This window comes from Manis javanica, chromosome 1 (genome assembly GCF_040802235.1).
Source record: "Manis javanica isolate MJ-LG chromosome 1, MJ_LKY, whole genome shotgun sequence".
Lineage (NCBI taxonomy): Eukaryota > Metazoa > Chordata > Mammalia > Pholidota > Manidae > Manis > Manis javanica.
In genome coordinates this window covers 222261568-222283213 of record NC_133156.1, presented here as the reverse complement: position 1 = coordinate 222283213, position 21646 = coordinate 222261568, and the positions used below count along the sequence as shown (strand labels likewise).

At 36.6% G+C, this 21646-nt stretch overlaps 1 protein-coding gene across 1 annotated transcript in view; it reads left to right on the top strand.

Moving 5' to 3' along the window:
* Positions 1-21646, top strand: part of SELENOI (selenoprotein I) — a 43072-nt gene that overhangs the window by 7632 nt on the left and 13794 nt on the right. The window contains exons 2-6 of the mRNA XM_017661792.3: positions 10107-10175; positions 10625-10733; positions 12902-12976; positions 15991-16253; positions 17200-17308. Coding sequence (XP_017517281.1) covers positions 10107-10175; positions 10625-10733; positions 12902-12976; positions 15991-16253; positions 17200-17308 — 625 coding nt within the window. The remainder of the gene's footprint in view (positions 1-10106; positions 10176-10624; positions 10734-12901; positions 12977-15990; positions 16254-17199; positions 17309-21646) is intronic.

The window sequence follows — 21646 nt, the reverse complement described above, 5'->3', positions numbered from 1 at the left end:
GTCCCTACCTTATAGGGTCATTATCAAAGATGAAAGAGTTAATATTTGTAAAGTGCTCAGCAGATAGTACTATATTAGTGTAAAGTAAATAAGACAAAAGTTGATATTTGTGCTTTCCTGCCTGTGAACATTAGCTAGCGTGTAACAAATACATGGAGTACCCACACCTCAGGAAGTTATACCAAGAGAAAGTACATTTTAGGAAAGGAAATGAAGGGTCACAATTTAATGGACAGATCGAAAGAGTACTAAGATGTCTTTGTCTAGCTTGGGTCCCACAGCTACTTTTTGATCTCAGATTTCTTCCTCTACTTAGTCATATATGATAGTACAATAGGCAGAGGAAGTAAGTTTTCTCAAATATCTCTCTCCTGTTTAAGAATTTGCTGTACCTTCCACATGTTTATCATGTGTTTGATACCAGATTCCTCAGCAAGGATTTTAAATTTTCACTAAACAACTGCTCTTTTTGACTTATCTTCTCATCTCTCCTTAGATTTACAATAGAGTAAGTCTAGCAATCAAACTTGCTTGTCGTCATGACTTGATTGTTCTTCTCTCATTACTCTAGCTTCTCCAGTCTACTCGCACCACTCCTCTCTTGACTTGGTCGTGGATCTAAATGACAATACTCACTGAAGTGAGATCTCATTGTCCACTGAGTCATGTTGTCTGTGGGTGTAATTCTTAAAGTCTTTTATTGATAAGAAATACTTTAAGAAACCTTTTATATCTGTCCCAGTTTAGTAGAACCCCCCCTTTTTTTCACATTTTAAGTTTAGATTTGGTGTTTTTATATCATAGTAGTTTCTAGCACAATGCCTTGCGTTTAGTAAATTTAATAGTCCTTGTTGAATTTTATTACACCTTGTCTCTTGCTTCAATGCTATATGTGAAGCCATCTAAGAAGGTATAGGTAGGTGTTGACTGTTGAATTGATGGTGTGACAGCTTGTCCTGCAGCTGAGGAGTTGTGGGGCGTTGTTAATATTTGTTTTCACCAGAGCATTCATCCTCAAACTTGAGTATGCTTCAGAATCACCTGGAGGAATTGTTAAAAGAAGGTTTCTGGGTCCCACCCACAAGAGTGTCTGATTCTATACATCTGGGGTAGGGCCCAAGAATTTGTGTCCAGTTTGGTGACTACATTTTGAGAACCACCTCATCAAAGGCATATTCAATTATATTGCAACCTGAAGAGCAGTTAATTAAACCAAGAAACAAATGTAAAGGAGTAAGAGGCTGTATTACTGTAATGTTCATATGTTAGCTCTCAAACATCAGGTAGTAATTTTGTGGATAGGAGCCTCGAGGTATCTCTGATTAGAAAAGGTGATTTAGTGCTTTCAGAATTGTATACAGCATTAATTTTCTGTCATTGGGTAATAAATTACCATAGATTTGGTGGCATAAAACACATTTATTATGTCACAGTCCTGTGAGTGAGGAGTCTGGGCATTGGTAGCTGGCTCCTCTGCTCAGGGTCTCACCAGCTACACTTAAGGTGTCAGCTGGGCTGTGTTCTCATCTGGAGCTTGCAGCCTTCATCCAGGCTTGTGTGGTTGTTGGCAGAATTTGGTTCTTTTTAGTTGTAGGGCTGAGGCTCTTGGCTCTTCCAGGTTGCCTACTTTTCTTTGTCACATTACCCTTGCCATAGGCAGGCAGTACACATCATTGCTGTTTGCTTTTTCAAGGTTGGCAGGAGACTGTTCCACAAAACTGTCAAGATGGAGACTCACATAATGTATCATGAAAGCAATCTCTCACCTTTGCCATATAATGTGTCCTAATCAAGGCAGTGGCATCCATCACCTTTGCTATATTCTCTTGGTTAGAAGCAAGTCACAGGTTCTGACCTCAGGGGATCAGTTTGAACCATCATGGGGAAGAGATTGCTTATACAAGATCTTGACTCATTTGGGATTACTTTGGGGACTCATTAGGGTTTAGAATATGCCTGCCACAAATTGGAAGACAGAAAAATGTGTATTGGAGGATATTATGAGAATAATGATTTTAGTACATTGAATCTAGGTAGCTGATGATTGTACTAGAACCAAGAAAGAGTAATCTGGTTTAAAACGGTGATCAATTTCATAGATGTGTTTGGAGATGACTCAGAAAGTAGTTACAGTTTAGACCTTCCTGTTAATTAGCTGTGTTAACCTCTGAATTTTATACTCTCTTCTTCTGTAAAATAGGGATGATTAGTCTATCTTATCTATCTTACAATATCAAATGAGAGAACAGATAAGTTGTTTTTTGGAAACTGTAAAGCATTATGCAAATGCAAACATGGTATTAGAGGGGGAGAGTAAGAACTTCCCTTTGTGAAGTTAAAAGTTGCTGTGGACTTGTTCTGGGGAAAATAGATTTGATGAAGGAAGTTTTAACACTTCTCACCATTAATAGATTATACTAATACTTAAACAAGCAGAGAACTTCACTTATTTATTCATTCATCTGTACATACATTCAAATATGTTTATTGACCTTAGTCTACTGTGTGTCAGAAGCAGAAATGATCAGGTTGGGAAGCTTTCTCCACACTCTGAACTGCTTCTTTACATCCCAGTGCTCAGTGACTCCCACATATGTATGTGAAAGGCAGCTCTTTTGGACTGTCTTGATATTTGTTGAGTGAATAACAATTTCTAATAATTGGGATCCCTTGTTTATGTTTTGTGCTTAAATGACTAGCTTGGAGGATTAGAATGCCTTTGCTAAAGAATTCTGCTCCAAGAGTGGGAGAGTGCATGTTGGCCACAATGGATCCGTTTGTATAAAGACTTAAACACCTTAACACGATTGAGTTATGAGACCTGTCAGCAACTGACTGACCTCAATACTGTACTAGACACTGAACTTCATTGTGCAGGGGAAGAAGGAGTTGGTATTTTCATTTTCCTCTCCTCTGTTTTTAAGAGAGGCTGATAATGTGTTTATGTATTTCATTTTAGAGATGTCTAAAAAGTTGGTATGAGCAATGAATATAATTTCATACAATGAACCCAGTTGTGAACTAAGATGGTTTTTTTGTGGCTGTCTTGCTTACTTTTTATTACTAAAGACATAGATGATTTTGAACTCAGTAATTTTGGGAGTAAGTTTTAAAAATAAAAAACGACATTTTGAATTTGCTTACATCTGAAGGGATTAACAAGTACAATTTACAAACCATTATCTTGTACTGAAGCCACATTTTATGGATTACCACAATTAAATATGTTTTGCAAGTATAAAGTTTATATTTCAGAGGGGTAAAGACAGGCCTTGTATTAAAGATCATTTAATAGTTCAAGTCCTATTCTCTTTATTGACAAGATGAACAAAGCAGGAAAATCTGCTGCTATGTATAGTATTGCATTACTTGAGACAATGGCCTTAGGCTAATAAGCTGCCCAAAACTCTGTATTTAGTGCTGTGGGGTGTCAGTTCATATCGGTGTTCTTACCAGTACACAGAAGGGATTTAAAATACAGTACCTGTACAAAGGAAATACTTTTATGTCCAAGGAGGTGGTTTCATAGGTTTTCTTTCATTAAAGCCAATTTTCTTCTTAAATTAAGAGGAAACTCACCTTTCTAATGCCCTTCTCAAAAGTAGGCACTTCAGCATATTTTGGAAGTGTTTAGAAATCGCTGTACTGCTGATAGTCTAATCCATAATTGTTTCATGCCTTATATTACTAGAGAGACTTAATGGGTCTCTCCATTTGCACTTTTGCCCCCCTTTTGGCCCATTTTCTATACTGTAATCAGTACAATCCTTTAAAAATGTAAACCAGGGCATGCACTGGGCTTAGAGTAAAATCTAGCTCACTGTTGTCCTGCTGAGTGATGTCTGCCATGTCTCTAATCTCATTTCATAGCATTCCTCCTTGCTCACTAAGCTATAGCTATATTGGCCTTTCTTCAGTATTTCAGAAATTTCTAGCTCTGGCTTTTGCACGTCTTGTTTGGCTCTTGGAAGGTATTTTGGTATGCATTCTTCTCCCACCAACACCTATGCACCGCCCCCCTGACCCCCTGCCCAGCAAACATGGGAGTGTGTGTATACATTGCTGCTGTATATTCTTTCTTTTTTTCTTTTTAGGTGTAAATTACATATAAATGCACACATCTTAAGTGTATAGTTTAATGAGTTTTTACATAACTGTATGCCCATGTAACTACTATCCAAATCAAATTACAGAAGTATTTCTAGCACCTCAGAAGGTCCCTCTGCAGCCCTTCTCACCAAACTATTATGACTTCTTTTGCCATAAATTAATTTTGCCTGTTTTTGAACTTCATGTAAATGGAATCTGTCACAGCATGTTCTCTTTAGTGTCTCACTTCTTTGACTGGTATATCTCATACATTTGTTACCCGTCTTCTCATCTTCTAGGACTCAGCCTAAGTGTCCCCTCTTTGTAGAAGCTTTCTCTTACCCTCTGACACTTCCTGCACACTCCCAGCTCCCTTGACCTTTTGCAGAACTGCCCGTACATTTCCTTCCCAGTATTTATCACAACTTGTGATCATACTTGTTTTTTCTTGCTTACCTTCTATCTCATATTAGACTGTAGACTTGGTGAATATAGGAAACATTTTGGTCTTGTTCTCCATTCTGCCCGGTAACCTGGCAGAATTTTGGCTGGCAAAACTACAGGTGCTCAACCATAAATATTTGTTGGCTGAAGGAATGAGTGAAGAATGAATGCTGCTTTATTTCCTTACTTGTCCTGAAATAAAAAAATGTTTTGAAACTTCCTGAAGTCATTCTGGCCTCCCTCCTCCGAGCTGCTCCTCGGGTGGCCGCATGGGAGGGAGGCCGATATGGCAGGTAAGATCGCCTGGTCTGGTGGCAATACAATCTTCGGGAAGATCATTCGCAAGGAAATCCCGGCCAAAATCAGTTTTGAGGATGACCTGTGCCTTGCTTTCTATGACATTTCCCCTCAAGCACCAACACATTTTCTGGTGATACCAAAGAAACATGTATCCCAGATTTCTGTAGCAGAAGATGATGGTGAAAGTCTTCTTGGACATTTAATGATTGTTGGCAAGAAATGTGCTGCTGATCTGGGCCTGAAGAAGGGTTATCGAATGGTGGTGAATGAAGGTTCAGATGAGGGACAGTCTGTATCACACTCATCTCCATGTTCTTGGAGGTCGGCAGATGAATTGGCCTCCTGGTTAAGCATGTTTTAGGGATAATTTTCCCTTTTCTAGGCAATTACCAAATTTGCAAGTTCCAATATGTTAAACAGTACACCTCTTTTTGCCTGTGTATAGAGAGATTGAGGAAATAGTTTTAAAAACCTATACATAATAAAAGACAATGTTGCATGGTTGAAATAAATAAATAAATAAATAAAAATAAAGTCATTCTGGATTTCACTAAGACTTTATGGAAAATCTTTTCTTGTAGCCAAGACAGACTAATTGCTGTAGATGAATTCTGTACTAATGGATGTGAATTCTGTACCCAAATCAAAATCATTAAGTGAACTATTAGCAGTCTTGAGGGAAATGTTTAGAAGTTCCACCTTGATCAGCATTTTTGCAGAGACTTAGGAAGGCATGACATTTACATGCTGAGAGTTAGCTATTACTTGGTTAACCAAGTCTGAATCTGAGGAGATCTGGAGGAGATAGAAAGATGAGATGACTCGAGCAAGATGAAATCTTAAAATAGTAAATGTAGACTTAAGACCTGAGATGTTCAGATGACTGTGAGGTTGTAAGCCTACAATATGATTTTATTGCCACAGGAAATAAATGTTGGGCAGCAGAGAAACAAGTTACTGAGAAAGAGGGGCTCATAGTCATGTTTTCCTTTCTACTCACACACCACTTGAAATGTTCCCTTTGCCCTGGATCCCACCTTTTGTCCATTTAACAACAAATTGGATTGTCTGGAGCACAAATTGTCAAACTAAATCCCCCAGGCACCAATTTTTGTGAATAAAGTTTTATTGGAACACAGCTGTGTCCATTTGTTTACCTATTTTCTGTGACTGCTTTCCTGCTTCAATAGCAGTGTTGGATGTTTGTCACAGAGACCATATGGCCTGCAAAGTCTAAAATATTTACTATCTGGCTCTTTTCAGAATAAGCTTTCCAACGCCTGGTCTAGAGAACTAGACTTAGATGATGAAGGAGGTTGAGTCCCTGGCAAAAGAGGAGCAGCAAAAGGAACATGGGTTGTTTAACCAGGTGAAGATAGCAGGTGTGACAGGGAGAGCTGTTTTCGTTTGAAGCGCTATTGTTTGGAAGAAAAATTGAAAGCAGACCCTTGTCTGCTTAACATTGTAAGGCAAAATGAAAATAGGATAGAAGATGCGGGGCAAGGGAAGGATTTTGTTAGTGCATAGAAAAGTTTGTTTTGACCTGGATTGGGTTGCTGCTGGAAGTAATGAGATTGTTTTGTAACGAGAGGCATTTAGAAAAAAGCCCAGTGACTGTTTTACCTTTTTGTATAGATGAGGATCAGGCATGGGAAAACTAGACATCTCTGAACTCTTGTGGTTGTTTTTTTTTGCCCTGGAGTGATTCTCTCAAACTTAGCATGTGGTCTTCAAGCATTTCTCTAGGGCACTAGCTTAGTCAGGTCCTGAAGATTGAAGATCGGTCAAGTCGCAGTAGGCCTTAACAGTGGATTATCCCACCTGGTTTAGGTAGGTATTCTGGTATATATGTACCCAAACACCATTCCAGTAGGAACTAAAATGCATGTGGAAGGTTTGAGTTTTCTTCCTTTCTCCTATTGATTTGCAAGGTAGTTTCCAAGTTTCTTTGTTTATACTAAGTGATATGTGACCTTGAAAAATAATCTGGTGTGTAAGGTTAGAGCAGTGTTCTTTAGGTTTATTGTTTGCTACCTTTTGCAACTTCATACTAAATTTTCATGTTATACTTGACCTCATCAACTGTTGTTAAATGTAAAAAAAATCCATTTAGCCAAAGTGACCTTGTATTTAGTTTTACATTTTTTTCATATCATAGTCTCCAGAAGTAGAGATTTAGAGTTAAAACTTCAGAATTTAAAAAGAGGAGCTTTTCAAATCAAATACCATCAGTTAATGCCTTTCTCTTAGAACTAAGTTCAAATTATGGAAAGCTGCTTTCAGCAAACATCTGAAGAAGATTGTACTTTGTACATTGTATTAGGTATTTGTGTGATGTCTTAAACAGTTTTCTTCGTTTTTGGACTTCTTACAACTTTGGTGGTTTGCAGTAGATTGTGGACTTAAAATGTGTGGTTGTCCCCTTTATCTGACCTGCTTCTCTTCTGGGTGTGTTCTTTTGTGAATTGGAGGAGGCCAGGGCCCTCCCACCTTATTGCCATCCCAGCCTTGAGGGGTTCATAATGGTTCCATGTGTTCCAGTGTGAAGACTTAAATTCAGGCAGTCATGTCATGCAGTCCTCTCCTTCATTCTGCAGAGGTTCAGATGTAGTGGTGTTTATTATGTGGGAAAGCTTTGTACACTGGGGACCCACACAAGTAAAATCTGATTTTGGTAAGAACAGTAGCACTCATTTATGTAGGCTCCTGCTGAGAGTCTGGATGTTGCTGTGAAGCTGCTTGCTAGCCATCAGAGGCAAACCATATTCACCATCAGCATTTTCTTCCCACTATCTATCTCAGATCTTTTGTCCAAGTTACCCCTTTTTAGTCAGAATGGGTTGGAGAAGTGGAGGTACTCAGGCATGGAGTCTTTTGAATAAACATTTGACGCACTAGTTAGCTATCTTTGCTAGTGGTATTTTAAATTATTTTTATTTATTAACTTTATTGTTCTATTACCCTTTTAAGTCTGGAAACACTGATGAGAAAATGTTTCCTGCATATTCACAAAACATTCAGGAAGAAATTTTGATCTTTAATTATGGTTTTAAAAAAATGAGATACTCAGATGCTCACTATTTATTTTATATACATTACTAAGCATAAATATGAAACAATTTTTTTCAGACATTTGACTAGTATGACATCGTTTAAATGTCAGCTGGATAAAATAGGTACTATTCCCACTCCTTGAGGTGGGACGTTGTCCCCTGTCAATTTTGTATCCCTTCGTACATGCCAGGTATTCTGTGTGTCTGTGTGATATTCTAATAAGTCATCCACGTGACTCTTAAAATTTTACGTATTTCTGTACAGGTATGTGTTGAAGTTTCCTTTGAATTTTTCTAAATAGCTCAATAACTGGAGAATAAACTTGGTTACCACAGAACTCTGACCCACTGTTGTCTTCCTTTGCTTATTTGTGCAATCCACTTTCCTGCTGTAAAGGGATCTGTCACTGCTTTGGTGCACAAAACATATTTACTAGTACCTAATACTTATATAGCACTTAGTGTGGGTGAAGTACTGCTCTAAGTTGCTTCATGTGTATTATTAAATTATCTGATTCTGCTGGCAATCCTTTTTTTTATTAAGGTATCATTGATATACAGTCTTATGGAGGTTTCACATGAGCAGCATTGTGGTTACTACATTCACTCATATTAAGTCCCCCCCACACCCCATTTCAGTCACTGTCCATCAGCATTGTAAGATGCTGTAGAGTCACTACTTGTCTTCTGCATGCTGTACTGCTTTCCGTGTGACCTACCCATATTGTGAGTGCTAGTTAGTGCCCCTTAATCCCCTTCTCCCTCTCCCCAACCAACCTCCCTAGCCACTTCCCTTTGGTAACTGCTGAGTCTCCTGTTGGAGTCTGTGAGTCTGCTGTTGTTTTGTTTCTTCAGTTTGGTGATTGTTATACTCTACAAATGAGTGAAATCATTTGGTACTCGTCTTTCTTCACCTGGCTTATTTCACTGAGCATAATACCCTCTAGCTCATCCATGTTGTTGCAAGTGGTAGGATTTGTTTTTTTCTAATGGCTGAATAATATTCCATTGTGTATATGTACCACATCTTCTTTATCCATTCATCTACTGCTGGACACTTAGGTTGCTTCCATATCTTGGCTATTGTAAATAGTGCTGCAGTTAACATAAGGGTGCATATGTGTTTTTGAATCAGGGATCTTATTTTCTTCAGGTAAATTCATAGGAGTGAAATTCTGGGTCAAATGGTATTTCTATTTTTAGTTTTTTTGAAGAACCTCCATATTGCTTTCCACAATGGTTTAACTAGTTTACATTCTCAGCAACTGTGTAGGAGGGTTCCCCTTTCTCTGCATCCTTGTCAGCATTTGTTGTTTCTTGGCTTTTGGATGTTGGCCATCCTAACTGGTGTGAGGTGATATTTCATTGGTTTTAATTTGCATTTCTCTGATAATTAGCCATGTGGAGCATCTTTTCATGGGCCTGTTGGCCGTCTGAATTTCTGTGAAGACATGTCTGTTCATATCCTCTGCCCATTTTTTAGTTGGATTATTTGCTTTTCGGGTGTTGAGGTGTGTGAGCTTTTTATGTATTTTGGATGTCAACCCCTTATCAGATAATGTCATTTGTGAATATATTCTCCCTTACTGTAGGATGCCTTTTTGTTCTGCTGATGGTGTCCTTTGCTGTACAGAAGCCTTTTAGTTTGATGTAATCCCATTTGTTCATTTTTGTTTTGTTTCCCTTGCCTGAGGAGATATGTTCAGGAAAAAGTTGCTCATGTTTATATTCAAGAGATTTTTTCTGCTGGCAATCCTTTGAGGTAAAGGGTATCACCTTCATTTCACAGGTGAAGAAAGTAAGGCAAAGAGGTTGAGTAACTTAACTTGCCCAAGGCTGCATAGGCACTAAATGCATTAGTAATTGTATCAACAGGTAAAACAACTAGGTTCCTGTTAGTTGAGGGGGTGAAGGAGGTTGAGAAGGTCAGTGTTGTCCGTGTTTGAATTCACAGTGCGCATATTACTGATTCTGCATAGTAAGAACTTGTAAGCAATATAAATTTTTCTATTGAAACATTGTAATACTATAAAAATTGACTGTGCTTGACCATCTTTGCCCCATTTATATTGTTCCTCCAGTTTTATTATTCCCAGGATGTCATATAATTAGGCATATTTTCCAGATTATCTTGTGCTGTTATTTCCACTTGAGAAATATTATTGTACTTGCTAGTAGTATGCAAGGATTAACTGAATATTTTCTGTCATTTCTTAACAGTATAGTGCTCTGGACACTAATCCACTGTCTCTGTATGTCATGCATCCATTTTGGAACAGTATAGTAAAGGTAAGATGATTAGTAGGTATGTACTTATGTTTTAGTAAGTTTTAAATATTTTGAACTATTTTATGGAGGGCTAGGATTTAACTGTCAGTTTAAGAAGATGTCTACAGAAACTACTCCCATCTTCCTTTCCCTTAGGCACATACTTTTTGATTTATCTCAATGCTGAAATGTAAGTTTATTCTCTAGAATCTATCATTTTTGTAGAATATCTTTTTAAATTTTCTGAAATCAATGTTATGATTATAAAAGTTTGTTGATTATAGAATTAGAGAAAATGCTTATTTCTATGAACAGCAGATTATGATTTACATTTTAATATCTATAACTCATGTATAGGATTTTTAAAATTTAAAGTTTTATTATGATTTAAAATTCCACTTTGTGTGTAGTGGACATAGAAATTCCCATCCTTTAATTATCTTGTAATTATTTTGAAAAAAAAAAAACAGGTGTTTCCTACTTGGCTGGCTCCAAATCTGATAACCTTTTCTGGCTTTCTGCTGGTTGTATTCAATTTCCTACTTATGGCATACTTTGATCCTGACTTTTATGCTTCAGGTAAGATTACTGCTTTAATATAAAATTTTAAATGTCTAAATATTTTTATTTAGAGAGAAATAAATGAGAAGTTATTTTCCAGTTCTATTAAGACACTTGTATTCCTGAAAAGTTTTGGATATTAATAGGGGTATACAAAATGTCTGAATTGAATGTAAAACCTAATTGTGTTTTCACAGTCTGTAATCTGTTGTATATGTTTCCATTAAGTTCTAGAAACAAGCTTGACTATTGAATTTATATATGCTGTCTGAAAAGTAACAAGGTTTGGGAAAATAAAGAGTAATTGGATTTATAAGAAGACAGAAAATTAGGACTCTGAAGTTTTGCCTGAAAATGAATATAAGCAAGGCACAACATACCTACCAATTCTAGAAACATTCCTTCCCTTTTTCTAGTTATGGGAGAAAAATCCCCTTTTTTCTGAAGAGAATATGATCTTTGTTTCCGTCTGCTCAGCATCCATACTTGCCTTTACTAACTCCTGGTTTTCTCTGAAAATGATTCTTTGACAGAAGCCTGAACCCTTATCAGGGAAAAGAGGAAAGAAGGACTTTGGAGGTGGTGTCCAGCCTGCTTTCATCTCTGATCCAGTGTCTTCTTTCCTACCTATACCTGTCTTCACTTTGTCCTATACCCAGCTTCTGTCCCAGGCCATAGGAGACAATATAGAATATATTTGGGTTGAGGGTGAGGATTAGTGGGAGACAGAGTTTATTTTTATTGCTCAGACAGTTGGAGTTGAGAAGAATAGAAAATTGGAGGTAGATGGATATTTTTTACATTCTAAGTTAGAGAATGTATTTTCCAATAAGAATACTTTTAAATATGGAATCAGGAATTTCAGTATTTAAACTCATCAGTGTTGTGGGTTCAGCAGATGTTTGTGCCCTGACCTGGAGAAATTAAAAATCACTGTCAACATCATTTTTGTAGGAAAACTCAGAATTTCAAACACTTATGACTTCTGATACAGAAATTCTGAAAACTGAAACTGTACATATGCCTAACTTTATTAGTTGAAAATTTTAGCCATAGTTTCTGTACATGTAATAAAATGGTAATTGAATATCAGAGTACCACATAAATAATAAATAAGATTAAATTATATTAAGCATGTTTTTAATATTAGTGGTTTTTAAATTTGTTTTTTAATTCTCAGGACAGGACATCCTCAAAAGTTTACTTTTATAACTAGAAATATTATTTTCTCTGACTACTCTAAATAAGATTAGTTATCAAGTTCTTAATATATTTTAGTTACTGAAGAACTAAAAATATGTAAATATTATGTATGGTTCCCCAAATTAAAGAACTTGAAGGACCAGATAAACGATCTAGTCGCAGAATATTTGGGAAATGGATGATAGGAAGGGTTAAATGATGAACAGTTGACCCTTGAACAATGTGGAGGGCTAGGTGTATTGACCCCCTGCACAGCTGAAAATCTGCATATAACTTTTGACTTCCCCAAAGCCTGACTACTAATAGCCCAACTTAATGGGAAGCCTCATTGATTGTATAAACAGTCAGTTAACACATATTTTGCCTGCTATATGTATTATATGCAGTATTCTTGCAATAAAGTAAGCTAAAGAAAAGAAAATATATGAAGAAAATCAGAAGGAAGAGAAAAATGTATTTACAGTATTCCAAAGTTATATATTGAAAAAAATCCACCTGTAAGTGACCCATGCAGTTCAAACGTCTGTTGTTCAGGGTCAGCTGTATTCAAGGTCCCACTGTTGGTTGATTAGAGTCAGAACTAGAATGCAGACCTCCTGATTCTCAGTTTTATTTTAGGAGGAAATAATGCATTTCAGAACAATTCAGATGCCCAAAGCATCTAATTGATGTGTAAGCAGCCATCTGTATGGAAATTTAAACCTCTTTTGTGTAGCTAATTAATAATACAGTAAAAGAGTGTAGGTTGAAGGCCCAATACATGTTCGTAGTATAAATAGTAACAATGAGAATTGGACTAGACACAAGCAGTTTTAAATTCCAAAGCATTTTTCATTTTAGGCACATAAATAATTTTCAAGTAAACATGAATGGTCTTGAGTTATGATTAAAGCTCAAAATAAGTGCCTGTTGTTTATGAGGGGTTGGGCAGTTACTTCTTTGGTTTTGTCAGAGTTCCTGATACGAGTTGCTTTCTTTTGCAGCACCAGGTCACAAGCATGTACCTGATTGGGTTTGGATCATAGTGGGCATCCTCAACTTCACAGCCTATACTCTAGGTAAGAAATCAGCAAATACTCATTTTGGTCAGTGGCTGGTGAATCTGTCAGCAAGGATTGCCACCCATTAAATTAGCATTTTCTCCTATTCTCAATTCATTTTAATTAGGGTTTATTAATATCCAGTTCATCTTGATAAATATGTGTCTGAGTTTCTCTGAAAAATTTTGCCATTCACTGCTAGAAATTGAAAGAGTGTAAGGTACGAGTTGGCAAACTACCACTCGGAGGTCAAATCTGTCCCCATTGCCTATTTTTGTAAAGTAACATTTTATTGGAACAAAACTATGTTCCTTCTTTACATTCTGCCTGTGGCTGCTTTCCTGCAGCAAGATAAAATTGAGAAGTTGCAACAGAGAACATATGGCCCACAGTTTCTAAACTTTTTGCTATTTGGCCCTCTATAAAAAATATTTGCCAACCTCTGGAATAAGACATTATTTTTGCTTTAAGTTCAGGGAAAAACACTAACGTATCAAATAATTGCAGAGTACAAGGGAGATGCTATAATAGAGCACAGTGGGAGAACAAATAAGGAAGTGATAAATTCATATTTGGTGGAGGGAGGGGTCAGGGAAGTCTACTGTGTTAGGCCATACTTTCTATTCTATCAAGAATGCTTTTCATTGGGATTTTCGACATGGCCTGTTCTACATTCTCCTCTTCTCCTTCCCTGCTTTATTTCTCTCCACTGTCCTTAAAACCACATGGCCGACTTGTTTGCTGTCTGTCTGCTCTCAAATATAAGTTCCTTGGGGGTGGATACTTTGTTTTGTGTACCCAGTGTTTAGAACATTGCCTAACACATAGTAGGCACTCAGTATGTAGTTTTTAAATGATTGTAAAATAGCAGGCCCTATCTCTAGCAGACTAGACATGAAGTTGCCTAGACCTCTTCAGATAAAAATGACTGTACTCATTAAGCCAGTAAATCTGGTACATGTATAAAATAAAAAAACTTGTACTCATTAAGCCAGTATAAAATGCTGACATGGTGGATGACCAGAGCTGCAGGTTTGGGGAAGAGAGAGAATGAAGTCTAGGAGAACTAAGTAAAAGTTTAGCCAAAGTTAAATATTTAGGCAGAGGCTTATGTGCATTTGTTATTAAAGATGAGCAAGTTTCGAAATTCTGTTATAGGATTTAGTTGCCAAGGAATGTGAGAGGAATAGGGAAAAGGTGAGGGTGGCCTGTGCCCTTGGCTTTTAACAGCATGTCATCAGAGCCTCTTTATTGTACCATCTACCTGTTTCAGGCCCACAGTTCTGGCAAAAATCCTGACGTAATATGAACTATTTGTTGCAAAACCTGCCTTAAACTAACATGAGGCAATTTATAATCTTTGTTTATTCTACTCCTGTGACTATTCTTACATTTTGCTGCAGCAGTATTAATGTGTTTGATCACAGGGTGCTGCTCTGGGTCCTTCTGGTTCCCCTCCCTCCCCACATAATATATGGCATATACCCTGAATTACTTTTCTTAAAAAAAAAAAGCATTCTGAAACATATCTAGACCCCAGTCTTGTAGAGCTGGAATAGGTTTAAGGAGAAGGTGTATAAAATCTAATTAATACCTAGTTCATGAATTCAGTACTTGTAATAACAACACAGGAGTTACACTGACAATAGGAAATGAAACCAGCAAATAATGAGAAAAGACTCTTAGGCAGTATTTTAGCTACTTGCAGGCACTAAAGTTCCCAGCCCTTTGTAACAGATCCTGTAGTATTTGGCCAGGAGTTTGGGAGTCATCCTTTCATTACTTAAACAATATTTTTAAAGGGCTCTTTGCCACAAACTAAACTAGCACTGGGGATATACTGTGGTGAGCAAGATAAACACAGTTAATTATAAGAAATTTTTAATCCCACAAATCTGAATCTTTACAGTTAGCCTAATTCTGATGCACTCGGTAAATAAAACTATTTTGGGGGGGGAAATTTTTATAATTCAAATTCTTCTTCCTTTTTAACTAGATTTTACTATTCTCTCTCCCTCTTTCTTCCACATCTCCTCTTTTTCTGAACATTTATGAAGGTGTTCCACTGTGCTTTATTGTTAGCTTTCTTTTTCTCATTCCTCTGGTAATCTTAATTCTTAATAACACTGTTGAGACAACCCCTGTGTTCCTATCTAGTTCATATCTATCTTCCAAGTTGCTAATAAGTATGCTTAGTTTGAGTTACTTGACATTACCATGTGGCTAACCTGCCCACACTTCAGTTTCAGCATCTAAAATTGCACTCAGTATTTTTCTGTCAGCCTTGCTCATTTTTTGGACTACCTTATTTCTGTCCCAGATGGGAAATTTTGGAGATGGGCTTCTTGTCCTTTAAAACCTTTTCTGCAAGACTTAAAATTGTGGAGGTGGTACATCTGTAAAAAAGTGAGGAATATCAAGCAAGATGATATAGGTGTTGTAACTGAACTACAGAGTGTTTTTGGATCCTAGAGCAAGGAGTGGTTAAATTGTAGTGAATAACTATTGAATAGTCTCTGGAGCCCTGAGAATTTGTGGCTAGGAACAACTCAGGGGAAATAGAGTCAGTAATATTGTATTTGTAATGTGACAGATGGTAACTAGACTTACTGTGGTGACCATTTTACAATCCATGCAAATGTCAAATCACTATGTTGTACACCTGAAACTAAGGTAATACTGGACATCAATTATACTTTAAAACAAACAAAATAAAAAAAAACAGATTTGGAAGAATTATGAGTCCAACAAAAATGCTTCCTCAGATCTGAAATTGATAATACTCAGTGTGATAAAACATTAAAAATTTTAGATTAAACTTTGAGAAACTGTGGATTTTATTTCTGAGGCCTTTGAATTGTATTGGATTTTTATAGTAGCAGATGATAGCTATACTTCAGTTTAACATTCTTATGATATGCTGATTTGTTTTGTTTTGTTCTGTTTTGTTTCCAGTTTACTAAAGAAGACGGTGTCCATACTGAGCTTTTTCCATGCTGACCTTTTCTTTTGGAAATGTGTTTTTGTTGCAGATGGTGTGGATGGAAAGCAAGCCCGGAGAACCAATTCCAGCACCCCCTTAGGGGAGCTTTTTGACCATGGCCTGGATAGTTGGTCATGTGTTTACTTTGTTGTAACTGTGTATTCCATCTTTGGACGAGGACCATCTGGTGTCAGTGTTTTTGTTCTTTATCTCCTGCTATGGGTAGTTTTGTTTTCTTTCATCCTGTCTCACTGGGAAAAGTATAACACAGGGATTCTTTTCCTGCCATGGGGATATGACATTAGCCAAGTGGTAAGTATATGTTTGTCTGAAATTTTCAACATTGCCATGAGTTTTTGTTACTCCTTTTTTATTGCCCTTATGTTTTTTTTGGTTAGAACTGATACATGCTTTTAAAAAGTTTCCCATTTTATATTATTTTTACTTGTTACTGGAAAATTTCAAACCTAGTTTATTCTAAGATTCTTATAATCCACACAAGTATAGAGAATAGTATAGTGAACCCTTGTATACCTATTAGTTTCAGCAGTTAACACATGACCAGTCTAGTTTCATGAATACCCTTCCTCACCCCCTCTCCCAACTATTTTAAAGAAAATTCCTGATACTGTGTGATAATTTACTATGTACCTCTAAATGGTAAGAGCTCTTTTTAAAAAACATAATCACAATGCAATTATATCAACAAACGGTTTATTAATGTTACTAAATAACCATTTGAACTGTTGATTTTGTAAAGGATAGAACCATATGATTAAATTGTTGGCTTTTTGTCTTGGTTGCCAACTTTTCAGTGAGTAGAGATTTGTTTTTTCTTACTTAATAGGCTTGCTATTAACTCTCCCTGCCTTTGAATCCCTGCTTTTTGTGTTGCCATTTTTGCCCATTTGCACCTAAAGCTCCAGTAAGTAATCAGAAATTGGAGTATGTTTGAAGAAAGTGGTTGGGTGGGCAAATTGGGTCATCTTATGGCTTAACCAGTTTATGAAGTGCCTTAAAGTGTTCTGAATCATGGCCAGTTGCTTGCATTGTCTGAAAGTTAGTTATTCTATGGCATTGTTGGTTGAAAAAAAAATTTTTTAAAGGCAAGAAGACTTGCCACAGTATTAAAGTTAAGCATACTTCTTGCTTTTACTAAAACTGTTTACTAGACTTATGCTGCATAAAGCGTTATTGACTCCTGGATCTTTCCAGCTGTTAATGCCTCTGTGTGCTTTTGTGTGCATTTTCCTTCCAGACTATTTCTCTTGTCTACATAGTGACTTCGATTGTGGGAGTTGAGGCCTGGTATGAACCTTTCCTGTTTAATTTCTTATATAGAGACCTATTCACTGCAATGATTATTGGTAAGAAGCTCCATGTTGAAGCCTGTTTTAACATCACTTTGTTATCAAAGCCGATATTTGATTATAACAAGCAACAACACCCCTCCCCCTCCCCCATGCTCTCCAGCAAACAGAACACCCCGACAGCCCTATAGGATTTCAACCAAACCATTAAGGAAAATAACGTTTCTTTGTTTTGTTTTTCTTGCTTTTCACCAAGCTATTTCTAATCCAAAGGAAATACCAAAATCATACAAACCTTATAAATTAATCTAGACTATATTGGAGGATCCATGATTATTAGGTGGACATTTGGTATAGGTTTCATACTTATCTCAAAGTTGAAGATTATTAGTTTGTAGGAAATAGAATAGATGAAACATAGATGACTTTATAATGTATCCACTCCAAATATTGAGCCTCTGTTCCTCTCAGATACCCTCCTTGGTATGCCATAGAATGCTAGGGAAAGATTTTTGATTGTGGTAGTTTTTCCCTTTTGGTTTTAGCCAAAGAGGATATCTGCAGGATAATTGATTTAATGGGGGAGAATGTTTTCTATGGAAAGTGGCAGAGGAGAGGAACCAGGGTTGTTATTTTGGGGACCCTGGAATGGCACTAAGGCTTAGAAGTAAAAAAGCATACTTGTTGGCTATTGCGCTTTAACTAAATAATAACCTGCTCTCTGTCAGTTGGTAATAGAATGGGAATTGGGTAAGGCTTAGAAACAACTGAGAAGATGGTACAAGCATTAGGCACAGGCTTTCAGGAAAGGAGTGGGTGTAGGCCTTTTTCTGTGTCTCGACTACAGATACTTTAGGAACCCCACTATAGTCTATCAAATGTTCATTTTTGGGTACCTGTATTCATTGTAAATTCTTTACCTTGGAAGGGCTGTTTTTCACTCCACCACATAGTGATCTTTTGAATTAAGCAACTTTTCCCTATGGCAGATTGCTAAATTTTACATTTAAATGTTAAATTTAAAGATAAGATGGAATCCTCTGGTATATGAGGTATTTTTTGAATGTTAAGTCAGTACTTTAATAGGCACATAATCTTCTTTGTAATGTATAAGTTTATCTGAATTCTTCCCTCTGAAACAAAACTACAAATAAAGCAGCTTTTCCAATACTAGGTTTGAGCAGATGCAAAGAGATGAAAGGGCTTTGGGGCTAAAGCTATCTGGTTTCTGCTGATAGAATTGGTGGTGCTGGGGTTGGGGTGGCTGAGGTACACTAGAGCTGTAAGTTGATCAGAGAGGGAAAGAAAAGGTTGGTGGGAAGCAGAGTAGCTCCTGTTCGCCGCTATAGAAGGTTGCCTTCTTGAGGTACAATACACTGGCCACCATGATAGAAAGCAGAGTTTCCCCTCTCATTTTTTTTTCTCTTTTTATTATGAAAAAATTTAAACATCTATTTTCTTTCTAGTCTTTCTATTTTTATATAATAAGTCTCTATGTACTGTCACTCAGTTTCAACAGTTCTCAGTATGAGTGCCAGTCTTGTTTCACATGTATCCCTACTCTCTAACCCCTGTGTTATATTACAATGTATAGTTTTTTTACTTACCCACTTATTCACCATTTCTGCTGTACTTCATTCCTTTCTGTATACCTGGCTTTCCAGATGGTGTTTTTGCTCAGAAGTCTGAAGGATTTCCTTTAGAATTTCTTGTAGTGCAGGCCTGGTAGCAACGTATTCTCTGAATTTGTTTTTGTGACAGTGTCTTGATTTTGCCTTTTTTTTTCCTTTCAGCATTTTGAGCATGTCACTCTGATACCATCTTTAATCCATTGTTTCTAAGTCAGCTCATGTCATTGTAACTCTGTATGCAATGTGTCATTTTTCTTACTGCTGATTCTCTTTTTTAATCTTTAGCTTTCAGAAGTTTGACTATGATGTACCTAGGTGTGATTTTCTTTGTGTTTGTCCTTATTGATACTTGTTGAGCTTATTAGATCTGTAAATTAATATTTTTTACTAAATGTGGGAAGTTTTCAGCCACAGTTTATTTCTTCAGATATATTTTTTCTGTCCTTCCTCTCCTTATATGTATGTTAGACTGCTTCACTTGATGTTGTCTTACAGGTAATTTTATGATGCTCTATTGATTTTTCTTTACTCTTTGATTAGTATGTAGTCTCTATTTTTCTTTAAGTTTACTGCTTTTTTTCTTCTGTAATTTCCAATCTGCTGTTGAGCTCATGTAGTGAATCTTTCATGGGACCTGTCATTTAAGTTATTTTACTTTTCAGCTCTAGAATTTCCATTTGGTTCTTTTTATACTTTACATTTCTCTGTTGAGATTCCCTGTTTGGTCATTCAGTATCATTCTATTTTCCTTTGGTTCCTTGACTATATTTAAAATGACTGTTTTAAAGTCTGTCTGCCAAATCCAAAATCTGAGCCCATCTAGAGTCAGTTTCTATTGACTGCTTTTTTTTCTATTTCTTTGCATATTCAGGAGTTGTTGTAGAAATTAGAAATGTTTGTAGAGACCTTAGAATCGGTATTGTTTTTCTGAGGGTTTTTTGCTTTTGTTCAGACTGAGAAATCTTTTTCCCTCGTGATGTGCAGTAACTGATATCTCTTCAAATATTTTCAGCTGCTGCTGTTTTTTCAGCCTGGTTCTTTGGGGTGTCTCCATTGTGTCTATGTAAGTTTAATAGTTGGCTGAAAGATTTGGACAAAGTTGATTCTGAGATTTTGGTGATCATCTTCTCTTTGGTTTCCTTGTTTCCAGGGTTTTCCCCTGAATTTTCAGTTGGCTCTGCCCGCAGCTGCTGTATTCTGCCTTCTGACTCCTTAAGCCAGGAAGACTTCTGCTTCCTGTAGCTCAAGCTGAGAGCAGGCTGAAAATATACTTAATGAAAGGCATAGCAGATGCACAGATCTCACCAAGAGCACCTCTGTCTTTCAAGAACAGTGCTTCCTCTAGTTTCTGCTTTTTTACCGTGCTTCTTAGGGTCTCCTGTTTGCCTATTTAGTTTAGCAGCCAGCCAGGGATTTGGGCAGAGTTTGTACTCAGATTTTGAATCTCAGCCCTAGTTTATCTCTCTCTCTCTTCTAAAATATCTCCCACCCCTTAAATTTCCAGTTTCTCTGCTGCTCTAAATTCTGTAATCTGCCTCCTCAAGCTGGTAAGGAAGACTGTAGCTTTCCACCATCTGGGGTGGGACAAGGGACAGGCAAAGAAGCCATAAAGTTGGAGTTACTCCTCAGTGTATCAAGTGTGCATGTTTCTCAAGTTTCTGCCTGCCTTTGATTATTTTCTTGTGCCTTTAGGTACTTGTTTTTAATATTGTCTGCTTTTTAATACTTGTGAGGGGAATTGCTATACTTCATTATGCCACCATTACCAGACATCCTTCTTCTTTTGGACTATTTTGAAGCAAATCTCAGGCATCATTTCATTTCATGAATAAATACATCATTGTGTATTTCTAAGTGATGTGGATTCCTGTTTTAAAAAATGTATTTTAATACTATAACTACACCAAACAAATGAACAGTAATTCCCTAATATGAAATATCTAGTCATTTTTCAGATTTCCATAATGGTCTCACATGTCCTTTTATAATTGTTGTGTTTATATAACCACCAACTAGGGCTTATACATTGAATTTGGTTGATAGATCTTTTACATCTCTTTGTCTCTTAATTTACAAAGGTTTACCCCCTTTTTTTCTTTGCAATGTATTCGTTGAAGAAAGTGAGTTATTTGGCCTTGCATTCCACATTTTGCTGATTGCATTCTTGTGTCATTTAACATGTTCCTCTGCCTCTTTCTTTTCATGTACCTTAATCCGTAGATTTTTTTAGATTTATAAATTTGGCTAGATAGAAAGCTTGATTTTCTTTTTTGGCAATAATACTTATTAGGTGATGGTACTTGCTGTTGCATCACATTAGGGGCACATAGTATCTAATTGTCTCTTGGTGATACTAGCTGTGATCAGAGGGTTGAGGTATTAGATGTCTGTGCCATCTGTGAACAAAGTTCTGCATCAGCTCTTCACCTGTTGGTATTAACAGACATTGATCACTGCCTAGGAGTCCATTCATTCAATGGATAGCTTAGGGGAATAAAATTTGTCTTTTTTGATAAAATACCTCATGAATTTGAACTGATAATTCTAAATCAAATTTAATGATACAGGTTTTTTTAGTTAATCTCATTGATCTTATATTTGTGTCTCCTTTAAATTCTGACAAAAGTCTTTGTTTTCAGTGATACAAAGTAATTACTCATTTGCTTTATTCCATAGAACAGTCCCAGAATACAGTAGCAAAAAGAATAACAATATGATCACTGAAAATTGTTTTAAGATTTTGTATTTGTTGCATTTGTCCTTA